Source organism: Rhizomucor pusillus (genome assembly GCF_041956525.1).
Source record: "Rhizomucor pusillus strain CBS 183.67 unplaced genomic scaffold VTP01scaffold_15, whole genome shotgun sequence".
NCBI lineage: Eukaryota > Fungi > Mucoromycota > Mucoromycetes > Mucorales > Lichtheimiaceae > Rhizomucor > Rhizomucor pusillus.
In genome coordinates, this window is record NW_027192157.1 from 137,733 (window position 1) to 162,912 (window position 25,180).

At 46.4% G+C, this 25,180-nt stretch overlaps 11 protein-coding genes across 11 annotated transcripts; 7 read left to right on the forward strand and 4 right to left on the reverse strand.

Moving 5' to 3' along the window:
• Positions 1 to 309: 309 nt before the first annotated feature.
• VTP01DRAFT_3015 (uncharacterized protein) lies at positions 310 to 952 on the forward strand (the record flags this gene model as incomplete). Its single annotated transcript, XM_069381540.1, has 2 exons — positions 310 to 469; positions 537 to 952. The coding sequence occupies 2 exons, from the start codon at positions 310 to 312 to the stop codon at positions 950 to 952; spliced, it is 576 nt and encodes a 191-aa protein (XP_069236662.1).
• Positions 953 to 1,539: 587 nt separating this feature from the next.
• On the forward strand, positions 1,540 to 2,525 carry VTP01DRAFT_3016 (uncharacterized protein; the record flags this gene model as incomplete). Its single annotated transcript, XM_069381541.1, has 3 exons — positions 1,540 to 1,604; positions 1,692 to 1,783; positions 1,861 to 2,525. The coding sequence occupies 3 exons, from the start codon at positions 1,540 to 1,542 to the stop codon at positions 2,523 to 2,525; spliced, it is 822 nt and encodes a 273-aa protein (XP_069236663.1).
• Positions 2,526 to 2,864: 339 nt separating this feature from the next.
• Positions 2,865 to 3,989, forward strand: VTP01DRAFT_3017 (uncharacterized protein; the record flags this gene model as incomplete). The annotated part of the gene is made up of 2 exons (XM_069381542.1): positions 2,865 to 3,200; positions 3,276 to 3,989. 2 exons carry the CDS (start codon positions 2,865 to 2,867, stop codon positions 3,987 to 3,989), a joined length of 1,050 nt encoding a protein of 349 aa, XP_069236664.1.
• A 91-nt stretch (positions 3,990 to 4,080) lies between these two features.
• Positions 4,081 to 5,664, forward strand: VTP01DRAFT_3018 (uncharacterized protein; the record flags this gene model as incomplete). The annotated part of the gene is made up of 9 exons (XM_069381543.1): positions 4,081 to 4,131; positions 4,192 to 4,302; positions 4,369 to 4,406; positions 4,476 to 4,515; positions 4,573 to 4,707; positions 4,763 to 5,072; positions 5,126 to 5,169; positions 5,233 to 5,292; positions 5,356 to 5,664. The coding sequence occupies 9 exons, from the start codon at positions 4,081 to 4,083 to the stop codon at positions 5,662 to 5,664; spliced, it is 1,098 nt and encodes a 365-aa protein (XP_069236665.1).
• A 535-nt stretch (positions 5,665 to 6,199) lies between these two features.
• VTP01DRAFT_3019 (uncharacterized protein) lies at positions 6,200 to 6,674 on the forward strand (the record flags this gene model as incomplete). Its single annotated transcript, XM_069381544.1, has 2 exons — positions 6,200 to 6,270; positions 6,338 to 6,674. 2 exons carry the CDS (start codon positions 6,200 to 6,202, stop codon positions 6,672 to 6,674), a joined length of 408 nt encoding a protein of 135 aa, XP_069236666.1.
• Positions 6,675 to 6,865: 191 nt separating this feature from the next.
• Positions 6,866 to 8,759, reverse strand: VTP01DRAFT_3020 (uncharacterized protein; the record flags this gene model as incomplete). The annotated part of the gene is made up of 8 exons (XM_069381546.1): positions 6,866 to 7,111; positions 7,184 to 7,420; positions 7,476 to 7,756; positions 7,817 to 7,911; positions 7,974 to 8,229; positions 8,297 to 8,513; positions 8,575 to 8,643; positions 8,703 to 8,759. The coding sequence occupies 8 exons, from the start codon at positions 8,757 to 8,759 to the stop codon at positions 6,866 to 6,868; spliced, it is 1,458 nt and encodes a 485-aa protein (XP_069236667.1).
• Positions 8,760 to 9,579: 820 nt separating this feature from the next.
• VTP01DRAFT_3021 (uncharacterized protein) lies at positions 9,580 to 11,247 on the forward strand (the record flags this gene model as incomplete). Its single annotated transcript, XM_069381547.1, has 7 exons — positions 9,580 to 9,672; positions 9,735 to 10,082; positions 10,152 to 10,235; positions 10,294 to 10,456; positions 10,515 to 10,864; positions 10,924 to 11,129; positions 11,184 to 11,247. 7 exons carry the CDS (start codon positions 9,580 to 9,582, stop codon positions 11,245 to 11,247), a joined length of 1,308 nt encoding a protein of 435 aa, XP_069236668.1.
• A 211-nt stretch (positions 11,248 to 11,458) lies between these two features.
• On the forward strand, positions 11,459 to 13,906 carry VTP01DRAFT_3022 (uncharacterized protein; the record flags this gene model as incomplete). The annotated part of the gene is made up of 3 exons (XM_069381548.1): positions 11,459 to 12,339; positions 12,408 to 13,596; positions 13,661 to 13,906. 3 exons carry the CDS (start codon positions 11,459 to 11,461, stop codon positions 13,904 to 13,906), a joined length of 2,316 nt encoding a protein of 771 aa, XP_069236669.1.
• An 82-nt stretch (positions 13,907 to 13,988) lies between these two features.
• VTP01DRAFT_3023 (uncharacterized protein) lies at positions 13,989 to 16,942 on the reverse strand (the record flags this gene model as incomplete). Its single annotated transcript, XM_069381549.1, has 3 exons — positions 13,989 to 14,060; positions 14,134 to 16,279; positions 16,371 to 16,942. The coding sequence occupies 3 exons, from the start codon at positions 16,940 to 16,942 to the stop codon at positions 13,989 to 13,991; spliced, it is 2,790 nt and encodes a 929-aa protein (XP_069236670.1).
• Positions 16,943 to 17,715: 773 nt separating this feature from the next.
• On the reverse strand, positions 17,716 to 19,715 carry VTP01DRAFT_3024 (uncharacterized protein; the record flags this gene model as incomplete). Its single annotated transcript, XM_069381550.1, has 9 exons — positions 17,716 to 17,839; positions 17,900 to 17,996; positions 18,051 to 18,128; positions 18,193 to 18,574; positions 18,635 to 18,857; positions 18,923 to 19,164; positions 19,239 to 19,418; positions 19,495 to 19,622; positions 19,685 to 19,715. 9 exons carry the CDS (start codon positions 19,713 to 19,715, stop codon positions 17,716 to 17,718), a joined length of 1,485 nt encoding a protein of 494 aa, XP_069236671.1.
• Positions 19,716 to 20,616: 901 nt separating this feature from the next.
• On the reverse strand, positions 20,617 to 24,886 carry VTP01DRAFT_3025 (uncharacterized protein; the record flags this gene model as incomplete). Its single annotated transcript, XM_069381551.1, has 11 exons — positions 20,617 to 21,808; positions 21,875 to 22,050; positions 22,108 to 22,404; positions 22,460 to 22,582; positions 22,637 to 23,059; positions 23,115 to 23,207; positions 23,268 to 23,438; positions 23,494 to 23,807; positions 23,873 to 24,634; positions 24,705 to 24,768; positions 24,821 to 24,886. The coding sequence occupies 11 exons, from the start codon at positions 24,884 to 24,886 to the stop codon at positions 20,617 to 20,619; spliced, it is 3,681 nt and encodes a 1,226-aa protein (XP_069236672.1).
• Positions 24,887 to 25,180: the final 294 nt, after the last annotated feature.

The following is a 25,180-nucleotide window of genomic DNA, read 5'->3' on the forward strand; positions in this document are numbered from 1 at the left end:
TGACAGCAGAGTGACGAAAATCTGGCGAAACCCCTCCGGAAAAGTGAGCGACGAGGAAAAGCGACAATAAAAGCAGCAAAGACGTTGCAAAAGGAAGCATTACTATACAGCCTATACATGTTCACAGCGGAAAGGATCCTGCGTCGATGTGGGGTTTTAGCGCAGTATGATCCCCAACAACGACGGGATGTTGCGGGGTAGATGATGGTTGTGTGGAGCACAGAAAGCCCCGCCCAACAGCATATTGTTTAAAAAGAGAGGTCTCTTTCTCTTTTCTTTTCTTATCCCTTTTGTGTTAAAGTCACAAAGATGGATACTGGAAGACCACCGGTTCCAGTGCTCGTGCTTATGGGCACAGCAGGCTGCGGCAAATCATCGGTAGCCAGCGAGATACACAATTTGCTGCGGTGCGACTTTATAGAAGGCGATCAGCTCCACCCCAAGGAAAATGTCGACAAGATGAGCAGAGGTAACCAAGCCGGTGTGTTACGTATTATCTCAGAGACGGGACTTACATTCTTACTCATTCATTCTAGGCGAACCTCTGAACGACGACGATCGGTGGCCGTGGCTGCGTATTATTCGAGACAACCTAAAGGAACGAGCCGAGGCGATGCTTGCGCTGGACACCGCATCGCCTACACGCGTCATTGTACTTACGTGCTCTTCGCTGCGACGGGTGTACCGCGATATCCTGCGCGAGGTGCCATCCGAGCTGGCGACCATCACGTTTGTGTATCTCAAGGGGTCGCCGGAGCTGCTGCAGGAACGGATTGCTGGACGCAAAGGACATTTCATGGCTGCAAAGATGCTCCAGTCCCAGCTGGACACACTGGAAGAGCCGGACGAGAACCAAGAAAGTGTTATCGTGGCTAATATCCGCATGGATCCACCATCATTGGCTGAATGGATAGTACAAGATGCTCGCAAACGGCGTATCCTGCCGTCATGAAGATTTGTACAATATGTGACAATAAATACAATTTATAGATGTAAAGAGAACAAATGCACCCCGCAGCTTGGTCACATTTTTATTGTTTACTGCATCCACGTGACACATTGTGAGTCTAGCAAAGCAGGCATCGTTTTCAAGATGAAAAGGATGATGCACAGATAGATATCATATGAATCTATGTACATAAATTGTCGCTGCATATCTCACTTTGCTTGCAGTGTTAGTTTACATTGCATAATGTCGAGCGGCACACTTGTTTGGATAAAAGTTGGATCTTTTGGTAACTGATAGAGCAAAACGTCGGTATCCATTGTTGATAATCTGCAAAAGAAGATGCAAGCAGATATATTTAGCCTTTAGTTCAAGGTGGAGGGCACGCGCTATTTTCGTCGACAACAATGGTCGAAACAGCAGCGTTCCGAGGCAGGTGGGCGGGGCATGTTGGTTGCACAGGATAATCGAACAAAATGTCAAAAGTTGCTTGGAAGCTTAGGAATATCACTCTTTTTCTCCCTTTCTATATTAGACTCGCATCCTGCTCTTCCTCGTCATCTTTTCCTCTGTCTTCAAAATACAACACAGCAATGAGCTTGCCAGAATGTTTCGTATATCTCACAAACCCAAGCTTCATCCCGAGCATAGTAGTCGGGTAGGTCACTGGGAAGAGCCAAGAAAAATGGGATCGTTATCCAACAACCTCCTATAATATGCTGACTCACTTTTTTTTTAAAAAAAGAATACTTTACGGCGCGGGAGCAATAGCTCTGTATGATCGGACGGTACGGCATAAGTTCTTCTTGCCGTACTTTTATTTTGGAAATGCTGGAAGTGAGTATAGAAGAGTAAGCCGTGCGTACGTCCAAAGACGATGGACTGTCCACACTCACACTTCTAAAATCACACAGTATTGTTTGCGATATCGAACGTGTTTAAAATCGTATGGGACAGGGAAGGCCAGAGTATGGAGAACGACTTTCCACTGCACGCAGCGCTCGTCCTGACGACACTGGGCTCAGCCTTTGTCTTTCTTGGGCTTTTCCGACTAATACAAGTGTGGCATCAAGTCGGCCATGGTCGGGGCACTCAAAGGGCCAATCCAAAACTGGCTCCCCTGATCGTCGCCGTAGTGACAATTTTGGGGCTCGCGGCAAACATCATTTTGATTCAAGAGGACAAGCAGGAACAAGAAGATACACAGTTGACGCACCATGCGCTCAGCATCACCGCTGCATTTTCTGCCATCTGTATTGTTTTGACCATCCTGTACCTCGGTTTATTGCTGTACTGCGCCCATACACAGAAACGAATGCGTCAGGGCAGACTGGTGCTCAGTTTGGCGGCACTCGGCGTGTTGATGCTCATCCGGTGGTCTTACACTACATATCTAGGTGTCTCTGCCGTAGCACTGTACGACCAGCGGCACGATGATCTCGCTGTTAACGAGGATTTATCGCTGCCGCTATACATTGGCTTCATCGCTGCACCCGAGATCCTTTTCTTGGTAGTAGCAATTTTGTGCAACCTCGTAGAAGTCAAGAATGGCGCAGAAATCATACTTCCTCTCGAGTAAACAAAGATGCATATGATTCCTCCCTTGGTTTCTGTGCCGATACCCATCTGCCCTCACAAATCTAAACGTAGCAACGTCGTTGTAACTATATGCACTGTGTACTTGAAAATAAAAATGTAAAAAATGACATCAAATGTACCCGATGCTTTAACTTTTATTTCCTTGTGATTTCAAGTCAACAAGTATATCAAAAAGTCACGGGGGAAGCTATTGTCGTTGTAGATGGATAAATGTACCGTTGAAAAATTTGTATCTTACAACGGCGGGACATGTAATATACGTAATTAATGCGCAGCGTCAAAATTTCTGCTGCTGTTGTTTCAAGTGGGTAGTACGTCAATGACAAATGTACCAAGCAGAATGAAGGCTCTGCAATTGACCGGGTTCGGTCCAGCGCAAGAGACGTTAAAATACACCGAGGAGGCTGAGGTTCCCAAGCTGAGTCGCGGTACAGACTTGTTGGTGCATGTCGAAGCTGCAGGAGTCAACCCGGTGGAAGCAAAGTTCAGAGCCGGCAATTTCCCGTACCCGGGGTCACCTCCACTCGTCCTTGGCGGTGACTATGCAGGCATTGTTATCCAAAAAGGCGACCAAGTAAAAGACTATGAGGTTGGAGACGCTGTTTTCGGTAGCCTGAGCTTTCCTCTAGGACCGCAAGGAAGTTACGCAGAATATGTAAGAAAGAAAATAATATTACTACTGTTGGGTGTGCAACACACAGACAGAATAACATTTATCCCCCTCCCCCAGATTGTTGTCAATCCGGGCAAGGACGGTGTTGCCAAAAAGCCAGAACACATGTCGTTTGAAGAAGCTGCAGCTGTAGGCATTGCGGCTACGACAGCATACCAAGGCATCGTTGATCACGGCAACCTTCCAAGTAATGGACGTGTTGTTGTTATCGGCGCATCGGGCGGTGTAGGCACATACGCTGTCCAGGTTGGAAAGGCCAAAGGCGCGTACGTGATTGCCATTTGTAGCGGCAAAAATGCAGCCTTGGTAGCCAGCCTCGGTGCCGATCAAGTGGTCGACTATACGAAGCCGGAAGAGATGGATGAATTGGTCAAGAACAACAAGGAAACCGTGGATGTGGTATTCGACGCCGTTGGTGGCGACGATTACTATTACAAGCTTGGTCCGCTGCTGAAAAAGAAGGGCGTCTACTCGACGGCTGTCGGTCCGGTGCAGCACTTTGGAGCTCGGAAACTGAGCATGTTTGAATATGCCAAGATGATCTTGTTTACTGGTATCCCGCGGATGCTGTTTGGAGTTCACACGTACCGCTTCATGCTGGGTGCATCGTGGGACAAGTTTGCTGCAACAGTCCAGCCATTGTTTGCAAGCAACGCGGTCAAGAGCATCGTCCCTCAAGACCAAATATATATGCTGGAAGATGGCGCAAAAGCGCACGAAAAGCTCGAAACACATAGAGCTGTTGGAAAAGTTGTTCTGCGAATATCATAAGTTTCTGCTTGCCCAAAAAATGATGATGGTAATAATTCTGGGTCGCGTGATTTCAACACCAGCAAACTTTTGTGATCTACTGCTAGTCAACATGAGCGATCAAGTGCGATGCTTGGAATTCTTTAGTGGCATTGGTGGACTGGTACGTCCCAGCTTCGATTGCCCAAGTATGCTTTGCAAAGGCTCAAAGAGATCTGTCTAGCACTATGCCCTGAACATTGCTGGGATTCCGGCCACAGTCGTTTGTGCCTTTGACGTAAACATGGTTGCCAACACAGTATACGAGCAAAACTTTAAGCATAAACCATCAAACGTAAAAACTGCGAAAAAAATATACATATAAATATATACTTCTTTAGCCTGACATTGAGTTGGATAGAAAACGATTGAACGATTGACGCCAAAGGACATTCAAAAGTATGAAGATAAAGATACAAAAGTATTATTTTCCATTTTTCGGCTCACTGTAACTACGACGATTTCTAGATTCGATGCTGATTGCTGGCTACTCAGTCCTCCATGTCAGGTTGGCAAGAAACTGCGAGTGCAGGCTTAGGTAGTGACTTAATGTTGCATTATTTAGCCGTATACGCAAGGAGGCAAAATGATGGATCTCGAAGATCCACGCTCGAAACCGCTGCTCCATCTCATTGATATTTTGCCCAAGCTCGACCGGCCTCCAACATTTATTTTCTTGGAGAATGTCAAGAATTTCGAGGTGAGATCATCACGACCGTATATTTTGATTTCAGCGTCGACTAAGTACATGACAGATTTCTGAATCAAGGGCTAAGCTCGTAGACCAGCTTAAGTCCATGGGCTACAGGGTCAAAGAATGTCTCCTGTCACCTATCCAGTTTGGTATCCCTAATCACCGTCTGCGATACTATCTCGCGGCACGTCGGATATCGACAGAGCCTGTCAACGAAGATTTGCCACTGTATACTACTTGGCCGTTCTCTGGCCAAAACCAACAAGTAGAACTGCCGCAGCTATCCCATTTCCTTGACAAAGACGCCGATTCTCAAGACGTATACAAAGTGCCACACAAACATATCTTGAAACGGTGCAAATTCCGATTTGGTAAGACTTGCACGTCGAGATGTTGCCGTCCTCCTCTCACTGTTTACCGCCAGATATCGTACGTCCATCCGATAGACGAACCTCCTGCATCACCAAGGTAGTCACAGGCACGTAGCAGAACTCTCTCAGAGCTGTTTGACTTAGATGTGAGACTTTATAGGCCTATGGGTCTCATCACCTGCAGACGAGCGGGTCACTCGTACAAACAAAGCATCTTGATGTAAGTTGCAATAACGTGTATATCACTGTTCCAAGTAAATGTTAAAACGATTTCTATCCCCAGTTTACGGATTACAACTGGGAGAATCCAGAAGATTTGTTGGACTTGGAGCTACGGTTCCTGAAGCCCGAAGAAATCGCTAGACTGCATGCTTTCCCAGTCCCGCAATATGGACATAATCTCAATACCACCACTGATAATGATACAGAGGACAACGGCGCCATCCCTAGACGGTTTGCTCCACCTCACTGCACACCACACCTCGAATTTCCACCAGAAATCACAATCGATCAGAGATACAGGCTGCTTGGAAATAGCTTGAACTGCTGGGTAGTTGCAGAGTTACTTAGATGCGAGTTATTTAACGAATAAATGCACAAATTCGGCAAACCCCACCAGCAAGTGTTGTCAATGTATGTGTTTTTTTCTGTTGTCTCGCCGCCGTCCGTCGGCAAAAGGAAGGGGGTTCTGTTCCGGATCATCATTCCAGTCATAACGGCAAAAAAAAGTGTACAGTCCAGATACAAACACGGACTATTTCCAAACAGTAGAGTGCTGCTGTTGATGCTGCTGATTACTACTATTACTATTATCGATAAAAGTTTGTTGATTTTGTTATTTACAGACCCTTTTGGCCCAATCAATCCATTTCCTCGTGTATACATAATAAGTTTTAAACTGACAGCTTTGTACGATGGCTACAGCAAGAAGTTATCTTTGCAATCGTGCGGATTACCTCTGGATTCTTCCACGTCGGTTCCAAAGAGTATGGTATGCCACCTAAGGAATGTTATTGAAAGTCGACCCAAGCGAGAGAATATAAAAGACAGTCGGCTCAAGGATCACCTGCCGAATTATCCCCTTATCCCAACATCGATCAAGCAATACCCAACTCTATATATCAGCAATGAAGTTCACTATCCCATTCCTCGCTGCTCTCGCTTCTGTTGCCGTTGCATCCCCTATGGGCCACGTCGAGTAAGTTGTTACTACCAATAAAACTTTCAAGCGACCAGCGCGGCACCTAACCATTCTATACACTTAGCATGATGAAGCGTGCCCAGCTTGCCAAGCGCGCTCCTATCGCCACCGAGATCCTGACCGATGCCAACGGTGTCGTCTTTGAGGAAGTCATCGACGCCGAAGTCACCACCACTACCACCTTCACCACCAAAACCATCGTCGAGACTACCACTATCGACGTTGAAGGCGCTCTCGTCGAAGCTGACTATCCCTTCCTTGCCTACCTCTCCAAGAAGAAGGTCACCCTTCCTCCTGAACTCCGCGATGTCTTGAAGAACATGTCCCCCTTTGCCAGCGAAATCGCCGTCATTGAGAGTGCTCCCGAAGCCGTTGCACAGGCTCTCCAGGCTCTTCATTAGATTGTTTGTCTTATTCTCTCGTTCATGTTCTCTTGTTTTGTTTTTTTCGCGCGCGTGACTCTATAACACACTTTCTCTCTTCAAAAGCTTTTTACCCTTGTTTAAATTATATACATGTTTTTAAAAACGACAATTAAAAACGTTGAAATATCTTGCGTTTGGCTTGTGAAACGCTCTCTCGTAAAGTATATTTATTGTTCCTCCTCCTCATCGTTATCGTCATCGTCATCCTCAGCTTCTACTATAAGCGTTGCACTCGGCCACAAGCCTTTCTGGTCCACGATCGCCTTGTTCTCATCGGCGTGATATACGGTGCGGGGATAGGGGGAAATAATGGTAAATTTATACTTGTGTTGGTACCCTTCGGGTGCCTCGGCATCCTGCACGTCCTCTTGAGCTTTCAGCAATGGATATGACTCGACAAATTGATACACGGTCTAAACATAGTTGATTCAAAAAGTTTAATACTCTCGTTCCGAAGAGAGAAAACTCAAGTTCAACGTTAATACCTCGAGTGACTCGTCTTGTCTGAACTTTCGAATGACGCGCTCGCCGTCCGCTAGTCTGAAGCTTAGTTTCGCAATTTGGCCCTCGTAACTTGCATCCGGCTCTGCAGGAAGCGTTTTGCACAGGTATCGGATATACTGTTTACGCTTTTCTTCCAACAACTCAAGCTCGCGTTCCATTCGTCTCGCTTCTTCTTCAACTCGGGCTGCCATTTCTCGTTCTTCTCTTGCTTTACGTTCCTGCAACAGTCATTTGTCAGTATAAAGTAACACTAGTCGTCTATGGTACGTTTACCTTTTCTTGATCCGCTCTTAAACTCTCTCGGTACGCTTGATCTTGCTCCTGCCTTAATCGTCTCTCCATCTCTCGCTGCTCTCTCTCGTGTCTCATTCGGTTCAAGGCTCTTCCGTATCTCTGATTAACATTTTCAAAGTGCTGGATAACTTCAGCGGGGGTTGCCGGGCCTTCGATGCGATCAACGACAGACATTTTCGATGTTCCGTATGACCGAGAAGACGATTGCAGAGCAATGATAGCCATGAACGGATACGTGGCCGCTTGCAACGTATTGCTAACTGTGATTTTTTCTTTTAGTTTGTGTTCACATTTGTAAATACACGTACGACTTATATTACCTTGGAATCCCTCTGGCTCTGCAACGTTGCCGCCCCATACAAGCACATTGTTTTGGCGGAACCATGCAATCAACTCATCTGACGTCAATGTTTCACTGCAATTTTGTCAGTATATCTCCCAATTGATGGCATCACAGAGCAGCAGCCAACTTCATACCTGCAGAATTTAGGTGTATCATCATGCTCATCGCTTTGAAGGATAACAAGTAACAAACGCAATTCCCGCCGTGCAATCTCCAATGCTTGTGAATATCCACCTTGGAAGAACTCGACGTGTGTTTCACCGTACTTTGCTTCGAAATCTCGTAAAAACTGAGCCGCGACTGTCCGGCCATCCCGTCGCTGCGTACTGGTAGACTGACGGCTGGAAGAGGAGGTGGAGGAGGTGATGGAAGGTCGGGTGAACAAACGAGCTGGTAGGCATGGCTGGAGTTAACGACTACACTTTATAACCCTTTTTAGATTTCTTTCTCTTCTTACATGCAAACGCCAGGATAGCCCAGCTGATATTCCAAGCAAAGCCTAGCGGCCACGTTAGCAGCGAGAGAATACCAAACTGGCGTCTTGCTGCTGGGCGTGGGGGGACGGGTGGGCTGCTAGAAGTCGCGGCCGCCGCTGAGCGCGTGCTCGCAGCAACTTCTTGCTCTAATTTCTCGCGCGTAGTACTTGTACCGTCATATAAGCTCTGTATAGCCCTCTGAGTGCACACAAATCAGTGTAAGTATATACATTGTGCTGTCTCGCGATGCAAAAGATACCTCTAGGTTCCAATTATGGTCGGAAAGTCTTGCAATGGACGCATCCAAATCGTCTGTCTGTGTCACAGCCTAATCACGGAGGAGGGAGCTTAGTTGCTTGGATTTTGTTAGCATAACTACAATCGTACCTGGTACTGGCTCAGTATATCCTTTTGGTCCTGTGTGAGTTCGTCCAGTGAATCCATGACGGAGAGGGGAAAGAGTCAAGCAAGCACTGCCAACTGTCAGCAGCAAGTGCCGCTCCTGCTGATGCTGCTCAGCTGATTCTCCGAAAGACCAGGTCTAGTCAGCGACGACGACAACCAAACATTGATTATTATTTAGTATCTACGTAAAAACATGTGATGGCAAGGTTGTAGTAATATAAAAGCAAACGTGTTAGACAAATAGGAGCAATGTACTAATAGGGTAATAACATCCTTCCAGATAGTGCCATCCATCCAAATTTGAGGATAACTTGCTGGTGATTTTTTCCACGTCGCACACTGCCCCAGCAATTTATAAGTAGTGCTTCTACACGTAGCACTAATGAAGCAAAAAGAGACAGACTTGGTTGATAATTTGATTGTCAGTTAGTCACTATGAGCCCAACTGACATATAACCCCAAAACATTTGACAGCTGGCATCTTCTGGTGCCAAACTTGCTAGACCAATTCGCTGACTAGAATCAGAGGGATACTTGGATAGAGCCATAATTGTCTGTTGTATACGGATAACTTTCAAGAGATCAGATAAGAAGATTCACGGAGTGATGTGAGATGTATTGGCGGAGCTAAGGTTGCTTTCAAGCGTACGACGCTGATGTACCATTCAACGTTGCGCTAAGCGGTGTACTTCTGCTATTTACTGTCTACCGTGGTGTGCGTGCACGCGTGAGTGTGTGTGGGGGGGTCCGTGCGTCCAGTGTCGATCGAGGAGAAGGGCCCTCACAAAACTCCGGCCAATGCAGAAAGACCCCGGAAACTGATTTTTTCCTTCCTTCTTGACTTTCTTTGTACTACTCCATGGGCAATATAGCCTCGAAGAAACGTAAAGACCGTCCAAGTATCATAAGGACAGAGGTTCCCGATGAAGAATACAACAGCAACAATGCCACCGTATGCACGTCGAATATCAAAAGCACGTTACACTGCAGCTGATTCACTGTTACCTTCCATAGGCCAATTCCCTCAACTCGATCCTCCTCAATGCTAATGCAAGCCAGGCATCGCCGAACAGCAGTGTACAGGCGAATGGCTCAGCGAATCGCATCGCGTCACCAACCTCCTTGGAAACACCCGAGGATTCACAACAGCAGCAAGATCCGAATCAGTTAACAGTGTCTTCCGTCAATCAACTCACGGCCACGTCCATGAGGTCGATCGGCAGCAATCTCGACATTGACGAATGTATCAACCGGTTGCTAGAAGTGGGTATGAGCGGTAAAATACACAAGTCTGTGTGTTTCCGTAATTCCGAAATCGCTGCGATATGCAGGGCAGCCCAAGAGCTTTTCATGTCCCAACCGGCAAGTTTTTTATTGTCTTTTATTATCTCACAGCCACACGATGCTTACACGTCTTGTTGCTGCATACAGTCAATGATTGAGTTGAGCCCTCCCGTAAAGATATTGGGTGATATCCACGGGCAATATCACGATCTCCTCCGTTTATTTGAAATGGTAAGTCTGAACGAGGCAAGATCGGCATCCTCTCTGCTAACCTGTTCACATGTGACAGGGAGGTTTTCCACCTGAGTCCAATTATCTGTTTTTGGGCGATTACGTGGATCGTGGCAAGCAAAGCTTGGAGACTATCTTGTTACTATTTTGCTACAAGATCAAGTACCCAGAGAATTTCTTCCTTTTACGCGGAAACCACGAATCAGCGAACGTGACAAGAGGTTAGCATAGCATTTTAGCTCTTGCCAAGAATGGTGCTCAAACGTATATTTCTCGTAGTATATGGCTTTTACGACGAATGCAAACGGCGGACAAATACAAAGATATGGCGGACGTTTATCGATGCATTCAATGCGCTTCCCATTGCCGCACTGGTTGCTGGCAAAATATTCTGCGTGCACGGTGGACTTTCTCCCTCGTTAAATTCACTGGATGATGTTCGAAATATTGTTCGACCTACGGATGTACCAGAGTATGGTTTACTGAGCGATCTCTTGTGGGCAGATCCGTCCGAGACAGCAAACGACTGGGAAGACAGCGAACGCGGCGTTTCTTATTGTTTCGGAAAACGTGTTGTGAATAATTTCCTGGCAAAGTTTGATTTGGATTTGGTTTGCCGGGCACACATGGTAACCGTTGCTGTGAACATTTTACCATGCGGTAGCAACTTTTTTAACTTTACTTTTAGGTCGTGGAAGATGGATATGAATTTTTCAACGAAAGGACTCTTGTCACAGTATTCTCAGCGCCCAACTATTGCGGAGAATTCGATAACTTTGGAGCAATTATGAGCATTAACGAAGATCTTCTCTGTAGCTTTGAATTATTGACGCCTAGCGAACATCCACCGGCGTCACTTTTGGCAATGAATAAGGCCAAGGGCAAACGACCAAGGTAAGAAAGATTGAATGATGCGAATTGAACTTAATAAACTAATCATCGTTATAGGAGTCCTCCTTTGGAGCCAACATCGGCACCTCCAAATGAAGAGCCGCCGCCGACAACTGTCTGAGCCTACTAGAGTTTTATCATACCATATTCTTTCTCTCTCTCTCTCTCCTTGTACAGTAAACGCACTTGTTTTGATGAAAGGGCTCTGATCTGTTTGATGCCCTGATGTTGTAGCACGCACGCTTGTGAAACCGTCCACTCACATCACGGCCCTGCGGGCTGAAGATGCATGTCTTGACTTTTTTTTTTCTGTTTCCCTTGTCTGTTCTATAATGAGAGCTTCCAGCAGCCGGCATGTCAATGACACTCATCAAAACTCTTTATACCCTGGCCTCAACGCCGCTGCTGCTGTTTCTTATGATACCCTGAGAGATGGAGACCCGATCGGAACAAACACTGGTAATCGCAACAGCCAGAGCACTGCACGGCCGAGCGCGAGCAGTTTCAAAGTAACAGACCAAGCATCAAGCTTGAGCCGTTGCCTGCTGCAAAGCGAATATTCGCCGTCAACGTCGCCGCAGAGTTTTCTGGAACCCAACAATGCAAACTCCACCACCAGCAGTAGTTCGAAATACGACTGGCGGTTGCATTCGCTCGTCCTATGCAGGCACATCCTGATGCGAGGACTGATAGACGGTGTAGGCAGCGACGTCAAAGTGCACGTTCCGGCCTGGGACAAGGTGTACCATCTACATCGGCTGATACTTGACCAGAATCCATACTTTAGCCTGCTTCTCCAGGGCGGATTCCAGGAGGCATCGTCCGATAGCGTGACTCTACACTTTGAAGATAACCCGTTCATTACCGCTGACTCATTCTACTTTGTGCTGTCGCAGTTGTACGGCAAGCTTGCGGAACCGAGCATCACCCGTGATAATGTCCGCGAAATCCTAGCAACCTGTTCATTTTTCCATTTAGAGCACATGTGCCAGCTGTGCATCGAGTTTATCCTGCGTACGCTGAATGTGGACAACGTTGCAGAATATCTCGTGTTTGCAGACGAGAACCGGGTCCACGGCAGCGATCGCATCGTAGACGCGTGCTTCACGTTCCTGTGCCGCGAGGCGTACACGATGCACCCAGAAACTGTCGCCGCACTCCCGCTGCCCTGGATCAAAATGGTCCTGGACAGTGATGCTTTCTGGGTCCCGAGGTGAGCGGAAAATCAAGACCACATGGGTGATGGTGAAAACTCAAATCAAATATATATGCAAAATATAGCGAATATGCACGGTACCTATTTGCACTGCGCATCCTGAACACCCGAATATCTTGCTTCACCACACCATCGTCCTCGTCCTCGTCGTCAACAACAACAACAACAAATGGATTAGAAGAAGATTCGATTACCCCACCACCAGCCGTCGTCTCGGAAGAGACAGAACCTTTCACCGAAGAGGCGGAAATGCAAAAGCGCTCCAGCTTTGCACCCTCGCCTATATCACCACCTGCAGCTGACGGCGACGATGAAGAGAAGGAACCATCAGCATCCATTGACATTGAAGAGCTAGAAACATTCCAAGATATATTCTTGCAATCGATCCATTACATGCACATGACATTTGAACAGCTAGAGTCTATCCGCTCCGATACCCATCCACTGACCGGCGAGCCTGTCGTTCCTGAAGCCATACTCAAGGACGCCTTGTGGCAGCAGATCCAAATGCGGTCCAGAATAGAGGCCGCTTCCGAAAACGACACGGCGCTCGGGTTTACCGTGAACGAAGATTCCCCTCACTGCAACCCTTTGCGGCTTATACCCACTGATGATATGACGACGTACACGGGCGAATCGGCGCTGTCGGGTTCAGCGGCAGCGGCAGCGGCTGCTACTGCTGCAGCTTCAGCTTCAGCAGCGCTGGAACCCACCAGGCGGCGACGATCTCCCAAACGAACGGGAGGCGCAAGTAACAATAATAAAAATAACAGCGCCGACGGATCATCATCATCTCCTGCTGCTGCTGCTGCCACCAACAACAACAAGCAATATTCGATCTACCCACCGTTCCGGTTCAGCGTCGAGTTTGCAGACTTTGCAGCGCTCAAGCATAATGTGCGTGTATATTCCAAGAGCGTGTTTTACGCTGGATCAAATTGGAATGTGTACGTGCAGAAAACGCGCTCGCAGCGCAAAGGTGTGCTTCAACTGGGTGTTTATCTTCATCGGCAGTCTGTGCCTTTTGGCCCATGTAACCACGACGAAGATGCGTCGCAACAACAGCAAGAACAACAGCAACAGCAACAATGCACGCGCAGATGCACGCCAGACTTATCCCAGTTCTCCCGGTACGCTGATAAGCGCAAGATAGTCAAGGCATGGTTCAGAATATTCTGCCCTGCACGCGGTCCAAAACATACCATGACTCTGTTCCAAAGCAGCCCTGATAATTTCTCTGTCCTGCAGAGCTGGGTACGTTTCCTCTGTGTGTCTCTTACGTCACATTCCGATTAATAACAATATTTCCTAAAAAAAGGGCTGGCGAAGTGCGACGCTGTGCGCAGACGAGTGCCTGGACACTGCAAATAACTGCAGCAACGACGACCCGGGCGCTGCTGCTGCTGCACTGGATGAGAACACGGAGCGACAGCACGCTGTCACGCCTCCTCCTCCTCTCCATGCTCCAACAACGAGCAGCAACCATAACGACGATCAGGTGCCTGGATGTGGGTCATATCCGGGCACATCGCTTCGGTTCACTGTTGTCATGGGCCACATTTAATCCCAAAAACGGGGGTATCCACAAGATTGGTGTTTATATAAACGAAAGAAAAACATGTACACGCAGACATAGTATAAAGTTATTAAAATGTTTCGTCTTGATTCGGACAATCTTCTGTACTATGCACATCATATTGATCGCAGTTTGCGCAATACTACAGTATATTGATTGATTGAATGAATATAAATTGCTCACATCACAAAGTTCTGACTTCCCCGACCACTTACCACTGTGTTATCTTTCCTTGATGATGACGGTGATCGCAATGCGGTGCAGTTGAGGATATCATGTCCAGGTTTTTCGCAAATTTCACAGAATGGCTCGACTTGAGCCTTCCTTCGACTCTGTTCGCTCGCGTGCGCCGCCGATCTTGATTTTTTCAAATCTTCAATTTCTTGCTCAAGCCGTGCGACCTTTTTGCGCTCACTCTCAAGCTCCTGCTCCAAATCGCCTTCGCCAAACACACGGCTTTCCACGAGTGATTCGAGTTCTGCGAGCTCCTTGTTGAGATGGCTTATTTCTTTTTGCTTCTCTATCTCCAAATCCGTGTACCGCCGTCGCTCAGCGTCTAGCTCCTGCTTTAGCTTTTCAATCTGCCGTCGCAGGGCAACGCTGTCACCTCCACCATCCTCGGCATCTGCGTTTTCTAGAGCTAACAGTTCATCCATCAACCGCGCGCATTCTTGCTCTCGATCCTTGCAGATATCCTTCAGCTGCTTGTTTTCTTGCAAGAGAACCTTGTTGCGTTCCTCGGCTGCGGCTAGACGGTGTTTGAGCTCGTCAACTTCTTCAGGCGAATTATCCGGCGTTTGTAGCTGCTGCTGTTTTTCTAGCACTGCGATTCTGTCCATTGCCTCTTGAAGTTCTCGCTCAGATTTGACTCGTGCCATCTTCAGCTGGTAATTCTCATCCTCTGCCTTGGCCTGCGCTTCAAACGCTGCATCTGCTTCTTCCATCAGTCGCCGCTTATCCACCAATTCTTGCTCCAGTTCTCGCTGCAACGCTGCTACCCGTTCTTCGGATGACATGCTGGCCATATGCAGCCGCTGGATCTCTGCTCGCAGTTTATCGGCTTCGACCTCCACTGCACGCACCTGGTTGCGTTCATTTTCTAATTCGCTCGTAGCAATTTCCAGCTGTTCTTCCAGTCGACGTCGTTGGTCGTGCCATTCATCTGCATATTCGGTGTTGAAATCGACTGCGTCGTCTTCATCCAGCATTAAACTGCGTCGCTTCAGATCCTCCAGAGCCTTGCTGAGCTGTCGTATCTCTGCATCCTTCTCTTCCAACAGCTGCTCCTTTTCTCGCTTAAGCTGGGTAACAGATGCCTCGTATGCGCCGATGGCTTCTAAACCTGCTGTCCGTAACTCCTCGCATTCTTTCTCCAACGTTGCTGATATTGTTTCCTTATCGGCCAGTGCTCGCCGTAACTGCTCCACCTCGCCCTGGTGATCTTTTAACTTTGATTCGTGATGCTCAGCTGTCTCGCTTGCTTTGGCCGTCAGGCCTTCTATCATATTTTCTAGCTTTTCAATCCGCCGCTGGTACTGTTCAATCACTGCATCTTCTTTCAAATTTTTCGCAATAATCTCGTCTCGTTCGCTCAGCAACGATTGCTGTTCCTCAAATTGCTGCCGCGCTTCCTCCAAACTGTGCTGTAGCCGTGATATCTCCTCTTCCTTCTCTTTCACCCGCAGTGCATAGCTTTCTTTTGTCGATACAAGCCGCTCCCACGCTGCTTCTTTGTTTTTCATTTGCTCTAACAGTTTATCCTTCTCTTGCTGTGATCGTTCCAACAATTCATATATGCTAAGCAGTTCTTCTTCTGGTACCATACGCGGTTGCTTCTCGACAGGCGTCGTTTCTGTGTGCGGCGGGGTAGCACTTGATCTATCTATATTATTTTCAGGAGTAGGCAGTTGCGGCTGTTGTTCTGCTACTCTGCTGGCAGTGCTGTCAGGGGAAGAAGTTTGCTTGTTGTTGACAGAGGCTGGTAACGGCGGCGTGGGCGGATGCTGCTGTGGAAGTGAAAATCTAGATGGCCGCGAAGGCTTTTTGGATGTTCTGGTGACAGTTGTTTTGCTAGGTGTCAGCTTTTGAGGTGGCGGTGGTAACGTTTTGCTTCGTTTAGATACGACCGTAGACTTGGTGCGTGTCGGTACAGGCTGTCTACTGGGTCTCTTGGTGTTTGCAGTAGTAGTAGTACTACTACTGTTATTGCGGCTGAGAACTTGTTTCTGTGTTAGTGTTGATGGTTGAATTCCATTCGTCGAACTTCTCACAGCAGGTTGGATGGATCGTCGTTTTTCAGGTACGACCTTGGAGGCGAGAATGAAAAGGCCAGTTTGTGGCGGGCATGAAAAATATTGTACACTGTAATATACACACATAGATTTTTTTTTTGCGATCAGCATGCATGTCTACCTCGTGCCAGAGTACCATATATTTTCTTTATCAATATTACCCTTGAACACTTCCGTCATTTTTGCCACTGCCCACAACGTCCAGCTCGATACCGGCCCATGTGCCTGCTTTGAAGCTCGTCTCGCCAAGGAAGCGAAGCGTTCCCGTGAGACCTATGCCAGGCACGGTCACTCTTCTGCCTACTAAAAGCGTTTCTGGCACGAGAGATGATTTCTTGTTGTTGTTGTTGTTACTGTCCTGTGTTGGCGAGCGGCTCCAGGAAGAACGCGGCGTGCTGGTTTTTGACGAAGGTGAAAAACGGGCGGACGTGTCTGTTTCAGAAAGATCGTCAGCTGACGATGTCGACAAATGCGTCGCTTCTCTTGGCAAATGAGTGCCAGCATGTGTCAGAGAGCGTCGCTGCGGTGTGGGAGCGTCTGCATTGGTAGGCACTGATTCGCCGTCGTGGGTTGATATAGGCGAAGAAGAAGGAGAAAAACGGGTCTGCTTTTTGCTGGGAGAAGAGCTTTCCCTTCTGCCTATCTTGCTGGGACGGTTCTGCAGCGGCGTCGCCGTCGTGCTGGTTATCGTTGATAGACCTCCGCCTTGGATAGGTTTGGCGATACGTGACATGACAGAGCTGCTGAAAGAAAAAGCAGAAGAGGAGGAGGAGCAGGAAAGGAGGAAAGGGGAGGAGACCTAAATTGCCGCCCGCGTGTGTGCTGGTTTTCATGTCAGGCACTTTCGCCGCCCGTGCCCTTTCACCAAACCAACCAAATTTAATTTCTTGTGACACGGGGCTACTGCATAATATCAGCAGTCCTTGATAATACAAACAATTTCATTATACTGGAATCATCATGAGCCGGCTTTTTTGCAACACATAGAATGAATGACTGTGCAGGACGCAACATATCGGCGCTATTAATCTGATGGATTGGGAGATGCTGATATATCTAATGGGCAAAAGAATGACCCAAATTACTGGATTGATTGTTGCAGCGGGAATGCAAGCATTTTGGTTATGGTACAGTCCAAAAAAGGGCTGAAACAAGATCACGAAATAATACACATTGCTGTGACAATGAATGCCAGCCAGGGGCGTCGCAAGAGATATGACTCTATGAATATTTCCTTTCATATATTGAGGATGACGATTTCAAATTTTTACATGTGTATGTAGATGCAATATATTTTGACTTTTGGAAAAAAAAGACTTGAGTACGTATTAATAAAAGTGGTAGTAGGTACAATGGAAGGAATTCATTTATGTTTGGTCTATCTAAGCTTAATCGTTGTGTGTAGTGTGTATGCATTTACAAGGAAACGAGTATAATACATGGTAATAAATGAACGACTGTTACCAAGTCAAGCAGAACTGTCAGAAAAAAATAAGAACAATCAAATCATTGTTGTTGCTGTTGCTGTTGCTGTCGTTGCTGATAACTCTCTCGAAGTCGCTCTCCAAACTTTTGCACAAACAGGAAGCATGCAAGGGTGATCACCAAGATTGTCAAGGCAGCAAGCGTGCTAGAAAGTAATGTTGTTAAGTATGCAGCCTATGCAAGTTTAAATTCCAATTCCACTTACTATGACCATCCATCACCGAGTCCTTGACGGATATTGAGACTGATCAAGGAGAAAATCATGGCAAAGAGGTTGCGGCAAAAGTTCGCAACTGACACAACTGTGAAGAATATTAGATATATGTACTTCAAAGTTGATGTTACATCACACCTACCAGAAGCGGATCGCTTAAGATGTGCTTCGACAATGTATGTTGTGGATGTCGTTATCGAGTACATGGCACCAAGACAGACTGAAAAATGTAATGTACTAAAGTGAGCAACAATGATCGGATGCCATCTTTGTTATGTACTTACACAAAAGCAGACCAGGAAGTGGTGCAAACCAATGTACGTTAGCGTAAAGTAGCCATCCATAGAGAAGCATGCCGGCGACTAGGAAAGGGATGCCGATGTATACTGGTAGCAAACGAGCTTCGGTTTTTGCAACACCGTTGTTCTTTCTGCGCTGCCGAGCATAGACAGAATCGGAAACAAATCCTGCAACGACGCTGCCTGACAAGTTACCGATCGCAGCCGCGATGAAAAGTAAGCCAATGTAGCCAGTTGGAAAGTTAAAACGCTCCACGTATGTCGGGGTCAAGACGGTGACAAGCATGTAGAACCAGCCAAAGATGACACTTTGTGCGAAACAAACAAGAGCGACTTCTGGACGTAGCAAAAGATTGAGGACTGTGAACTGTTGGAAATAAGGTGTTGGGTTATTGCTGCAGACAATACGTTGTGTCCATTGACTTACCGGATTAAACTTGACCCTTTGCAAAAACTGCTTAAATTTCTCAGAGGTCGAAGTTGCGTTGATTTCATTGTTTCGTCGATACAGGGTCTCGCTTAAAAGGAAAATGTCAGCTAGAAGCACAGCACCGCCGACCATTGCACTGATGTAGAAAATCCATCGCCAACTGAGGTATTGATCGATAAAGCCGCCAGCGATGGGTCCCACAGCCGGGCCAAGGATTAACCTAATCATCCAAACAAGCATGTGAGTCAAAGATAAGCTTATATATTTTCTTTGTTACACACTTACGATGCCATAAAGAAACTCATGTAACGTCCACGTTCGTGCGGTTCAAACAGATCCACGACGGTTCCACCGCCTACTGCCATGCCCGCGGAAGCGGCAATACCTTGAAGCAATCGCATAGCAAAGAAGAGTCCGAGATTGTTGGAAATGCCGCAAATGATAGTGAAGATGACGTAGAGAGCTGCCGAGGACACGTAGATATACTTTCGGCCTATGCGTTCGCTCAATGGAGCCCAAATCAATGGCTGTGATTGTGTTTGTGAGTAGAAGATCGTGGGAAAATAGTTAGGTATTTGCTTTAATCAGCAATACTACTTACTGCAAGACCGACGACAAAGATGAATAAAGCGATCGTGGCATTAATTACCGTGAGACTCGTATCAAAGAAATGTCTGAGATCAACGGTCGCTGGTACGTAGACCGCGGATGTAAAATATCCAAGGAAAGTGTTGCCAAAGATGGTGCAAAAATTCATCAGCTTTTTCCAGCGAGGCCATATCTAAAACATAGACAGAACAGAAAGAATCAGAACATATGTCTCAGGGGGGTATATGAGGGGAAAACGATATCTGTACCTTTGGATTCCTCGGGTCAATCTCCTCTGCTGGAAACGACGATGGTGGTGATGCATCAGTTGTAAACTTCTCCGCTTTCTCGAGCTCTGGATCAGACAGCTGGGGCATTCTGTTATCTTGCAGTGTGTCTACAGTGATGATATTGTTAGCAAACATCGCATTTGTATCCATGGTGATAATGTTTTCGCACCTTGACTTTCTGATTCGATACTTCGTGTCATGCTGGAAACCCGGGATTGTGGGAAAGAATCAAAAAAGGTGAAAGAGATTACTCGAGTTGGATCAGATCGGTGGGGTCATCCGGGAATACTTTATATATACCTCCAAGGTCGCGACGATCTGATTACTAAATATCCGTCGGTTGACTAATAGACGGCCCGTGGACTGAGTAACACACACTGTTAAAGGAAGCCGATTACATGAGCGTATCTCCCAAAGTGCTGACACCTCGCTGCTAAAACCGCTCAACGCGCAGCATCGTACGACAGGGTTGCTAATACGCCCAATTCTTCTTCACTTTGATCACGCATCTCTCTTCCAAATACTCCGTGTGCACTGCATACGGACACTGTCAATACGGTCACGGACAATTGTATTTCTCAAGGGCTTTGTAAAATACAAGTGGAGAATAATTTGATCCGATCTATACCTGCAAAACCGAATGTGCGCGCAAGCGCCGGATCGGCGGAGGAAATTATCCGTGCTGCACGTGGCGCATGCTTTTGATTTTCCGCTGGACAGAATGGCTGGATCAAAAAAGCGTACATCTGTGTGATCCATCATACAATATCACTTAATCAGACTGTTCAGCATTGAACATCTGCAGAACTGCATGTCAATAGCCGCTTTGGCGCTATAATTGGTAGACCGGGGACAACAAAAGGGCTCAATAAAGCATTAGGAGCACGTGTGATCTGCTTGTGCACACAATGAGTAAGAATTTTACGCAGAAACAGAAACGTAAATGAATTGGAAACAAATCGACCCTTTTAGTCAACGTTTTGGGTTCATCAAGGGAAGATGTGGTGGATATATTCCAATTAGTCCCCAAGCAGGCTCAGCACTTATATAATTAGGATAGTTCAGCAATATATTTGTATGTACAGAGCGGAATAGAACTTTCTATATGAATGTGTTTGGCCATGCTTCGTTCACTAGTGGATTGCTCATGAGCCCTTTGATAAATCCACGCCACACTGGACTTTGTGTGATAACATCAGACCATTGAGCAAGCACGTAATCCGATACCAAGCTGTCGTCTGCAACTTGTTCCTCCTTGCGATGGATGATATGTGGAGCATTTTCGCTATCGACAAGTAGGGTCTCGAAAAATATCCGTCCCAGTGCATGTATAAAGTCCTTGTCGTCATCGCGATCGTGCATTAAAACCAGGCAGTTACTGACAAAAACGCCTAGCGTCTGTCCCTGGAAAAAGGATGACCCGGTTTCTGCACACGTTTTGAGTGATGGTGGTATTATATCTTGCAAAAGACATCGCAAGAGGTTGCTGCATCGGTTTTGTCGGTCGCCGGATGTTGCTGTCAAGGGAGTAGCTAGGAGGCATGAACCTAGCTCAGCTGCTCTGACCGCTCCTCCGCTTTTTCCTGCCTCCAAGACTTCATCTACGATCATACTAATGAACCAATGTGGGCCGCCAATGTCCAATGCCACTCGGAACATGACAAAATCCAGATAATGCGTGATGGATTGTTTGGGCGCTTCAGATGGATCCCACAGCGCCACGGTATCCGCATTTACGTCTCGCATAAACATCGACCTTCCGCTCTTGACAGCCGACCGAAACATCTCTCGTGTCTTGGCAAACAGATTGTCGCTCGTAACGTTCGTTGTAATGGTCTCAGTGTGTCGCATTTGATTATTTTCTTCCTCCAGACTCAGGATCTGCATGATGCTCGTTTGCAGCTTTGCCAACCTCTCCTGAGCTTGGTCGATCTCTGATGCGATCACTTCGTTGGGTTGGAAAATGAGACGTTCCTGTCGCTTTCGCTCAGCTAATCCTCCAAGCGACGCCAGGATGTCTTTGCCGCAAATCTGTATGATCTCCTTGGGTGGATACCCATACACCAAAAATCGTTCCAGGCACTGGATAGCAAACTGCCACGATGGACCTTGCAACTGTTCACAAAATACTTTGATGCTGCATGGTACCAGCGCAAAACTGAGAAATCGTTTTTGGAATAACGATATAGCATCAGCCAGTGACTCAACGTCCACGCTCATCGTTTCTTGCGCTAAAAACAAATTACAAAATAGCGTAGGAGCTGCTGTTAAGAGCTGCTGAGGGGTAGATGTACTGTAAAGTGATCATTAGTTTTCACCATTTAGTCTTTACACTGGAGTCTTTTTTTTCTTGTCTTACCGTAAGAGCTCGTCGGATATCATGCCGTTATTTTGCAATTCATTTTGCCATTTTTGGACAATCTGCTCTATAGATGAATCGTTTACATCCCTTCCATAGATGATATGTCCTTCAGTGAATAGCTGATAACAGAACCCATCCTTCTCCGGCAATGCATTGCCCAGATCATTATATAGCTGCAGAAAAAGTCATTAGTATCAGGATACCATCCGCCCTGGTCGCTCAGGACTTACATTGTACTTCAAAAGCAGCATGTTGATAACTGTCCAGATCTTTCCGAATCGGTCATAAAGTACTTGAATACCGTATATTCCATCATCGTTATCGTTTTCGCTTCCAGAGCGATCATCGAGATCCATCTCGCTATCCATGGGTGACCATTCTGTGCAGAATCTGTTCAAAGCGCCGAGTATAACAGATGGATGGTGCATGAAGCCGATAATATCAAGAATCGCCGGATATTGAATGATTGCCTCGCATATCTTTGCCAAAGCATAAACATCTCGAGTTTCTGCTTTCTCTACAATAAGCTGGATATATAATATCAGTGGATTTGTATAGATTAAGAAAAGCAAATCTGCATACCGAGATAATGAAATCGACGATTTTGTAAGTGTGGACCATAGAGTTCAAAGCGATGCGAAATAAGCCCGTCACTGCAGTTTTTGATATATTTTCTTTCAATGCGCTTATCCGTTGGTCTAGATTCTACATCCATTTGATCAGAGATATATTCTTCTGGAATGCTATGCAGTGTATTACCTGCGAAATGATCTGAAGCGAATTGCCTTGGGACATTGCATCATCCATTTCCAGCATATCTGTATCCAGCAGAGAACTGAAATCATCGGGATTGCTTTCCTGTTTGTATTCGACACGTTTTACTAGCTCGCGTGCTACATGCGGCCGTACTAAGCCGTGGATTTCGCATACAGCGACGATGCTTTCAAATATATCTTGTTCATTCAAAGCACGCAGGGCATCGGTGACTGCAGATGTATCGAAATCTGTATCATTGTTGACATCAAGTAACTTCATAAAATCATCCTCATCCTCTTGAACGGCTTTTGAGGCGTCCTTGGACATTAGCAGCATCTGCACGGCGCTACTTGAAGCCATACAGCCATTTAATAACCCAGAGAACGTTTTTAGCTCGCTAAGTGAACATTCCAGTGCATTGTGTTGCTAGTAGGAAAGGGAATTAGAACACGTTATAGTTTTCAAACAGTGCTCTCGCTACCTCGCTAGCTTCCGAGGATTCTGTCTTCACTCCTCGTGCTCCATTCAAAGTCGATTGTCTTTTGAGCTGAAGTTGAGTGATGAGGCGGGGTATCTGGTAGCAGTGGTGAGATGATGCATACAGCATCTCATGTAATCTGCTTCGTTATCTTACCTTTGCGAGCACCAATGTTCTCCATAGTAAGCAGTTAGTGATGAGGGCATTGTTGGTATTACTGCCATCGCTTGGATCCAGCTCTTGCTTTTCAATAGCTGTAGAGGCTTCTCTTAAACCGGTTAAGCCGATAAACCAAAGCTCGAGAAAGAAGGATTCATCAAAAGCTCCCTGCGATGCTGTTAGTTAGTATCGAAAATGTATGATCTGACAAGACAAATCCTACCTTGATCGTTTGAAGTTTCATAAGGTAATCGACGATGTATTCCTCACTTGGCATTGGCCGTATCTGGACTAGATAATAAATGAATCCCATCAAGCCAGCACTCGGCAAAGCCCTTGCCGTTCCTTCATCTTCAAGTTCGTGATATTTTAGATGGACAGCTAGCCTCTGATCTAGATCGCGATCCGTCAAACGGTTGATCAGCAGCAACAGCTTTTGTATGTGAGTATTTTGTAAAGGATCGGCATTTTGAGAAGACGGCAAGCTGCTGCTTGGTGTCGGCGGCGTCAAAATAGCCTGACACGTTGTCCATGGTTCTGTGAAATCGCAAATATGCTTAACCAAGACAGTTCCACATTTTACTAAGCAGGTTGATCGTTACCTGCCGCCTTCAAATCCGCTTTTCCTAGTCGACGTTGCTGATTGTTCATGACTTCAAATATGCGTTTAGCACTTTTCTTTTCGATAAGTTCCACCATGATCTGAGCTGCCAATATCGCATTAGATGTCTCGATTTTATCGTTCTCGTATAAAGTTGATTGCGTGTCGATGATGCTGTGAGAATCAGAACTCGTATTTGGAGCACGTTGTCCGCTTGTCTCGTCTTGCAGATTATCAAAATATATTGTTGCATCAGGATCGAATGCCGATGCTTGTGATAAAAAGTTGAAAGGTAGCGACGATCCATTCGGTTGAGTGTTTCCACCAAACGACGGCGCAATATCCATATTCATCGTCGTTGCCTCCTCAACATTTTCTTTGTTGGATATGTAATAGTCACGGTAAAGACCGACGGCAACGATCCGTGAAAGCATGATAAAGACTTCAGAAAGTATATGAGACCACGATGACTTTTCATCTTCCTGGTTTAGTAAATCTGATATGACTTGATCCGCATCAAGGGTTGTCAGAACAGCTGGTAATAATTTGAGTATATGCGACCATTGATATGGGTTTTTGGTGACGGTTTCCTCGACAAACTTAAACAAGCACAAGAGAAATGTTTCTGGCGAGATTAGAGGTGAGCTGACGAGATCTTTGTTGTGTTGCAAGTCGGCGACGCCGGTAACAGCAAATGTCAGGTACTGCTCCAGCAGTGTCTCGCTGACGCGCGTCTGAGCAAAGACTCGACTTAATAAAAGGTCTAAACATATATCGTTTGAGCAATGGAAGCGAATACATGCTGCTGATCACGGCGATCGGTCAAAACGTACCACAGAGATCGGTGACTGATGCTTTGCCGTCTCTTTGCAAGCATTCCTTCGTCGGCTCCGCCCACTAGATCATTTATTAAGAACAAGTCGTGGGAGTAACGGAATGGAGAGCTTACTTGCTCACAGCTGTAGCCATGGACGTAGGCATACCGAAGAACTGCCTCCAGGGCACGCGGCGGCATACTGCTTTGCAAACGTGCTCCAAAAGCGAATACTGAGCTGTGAACTACCAAATGCGTCGTTTTTGGTGTCCGAAAACTTGTCAGTTGCTACTTTCAGCATTGAACACCTTGAGCCCATTCTGTGCGGCATCTCTTATATTTCGTCTCCACTTTACATTTTTCATCTACAGTATTCTATTGAGTAATACTCACGAATGATGCTGTTGCCATGGCATCAACTGCGCAAAATTTATGGATATGTCATGACAAGCACTGAATAAGCATCTAACTGGCCACACGTCCCCCCTCTTCATC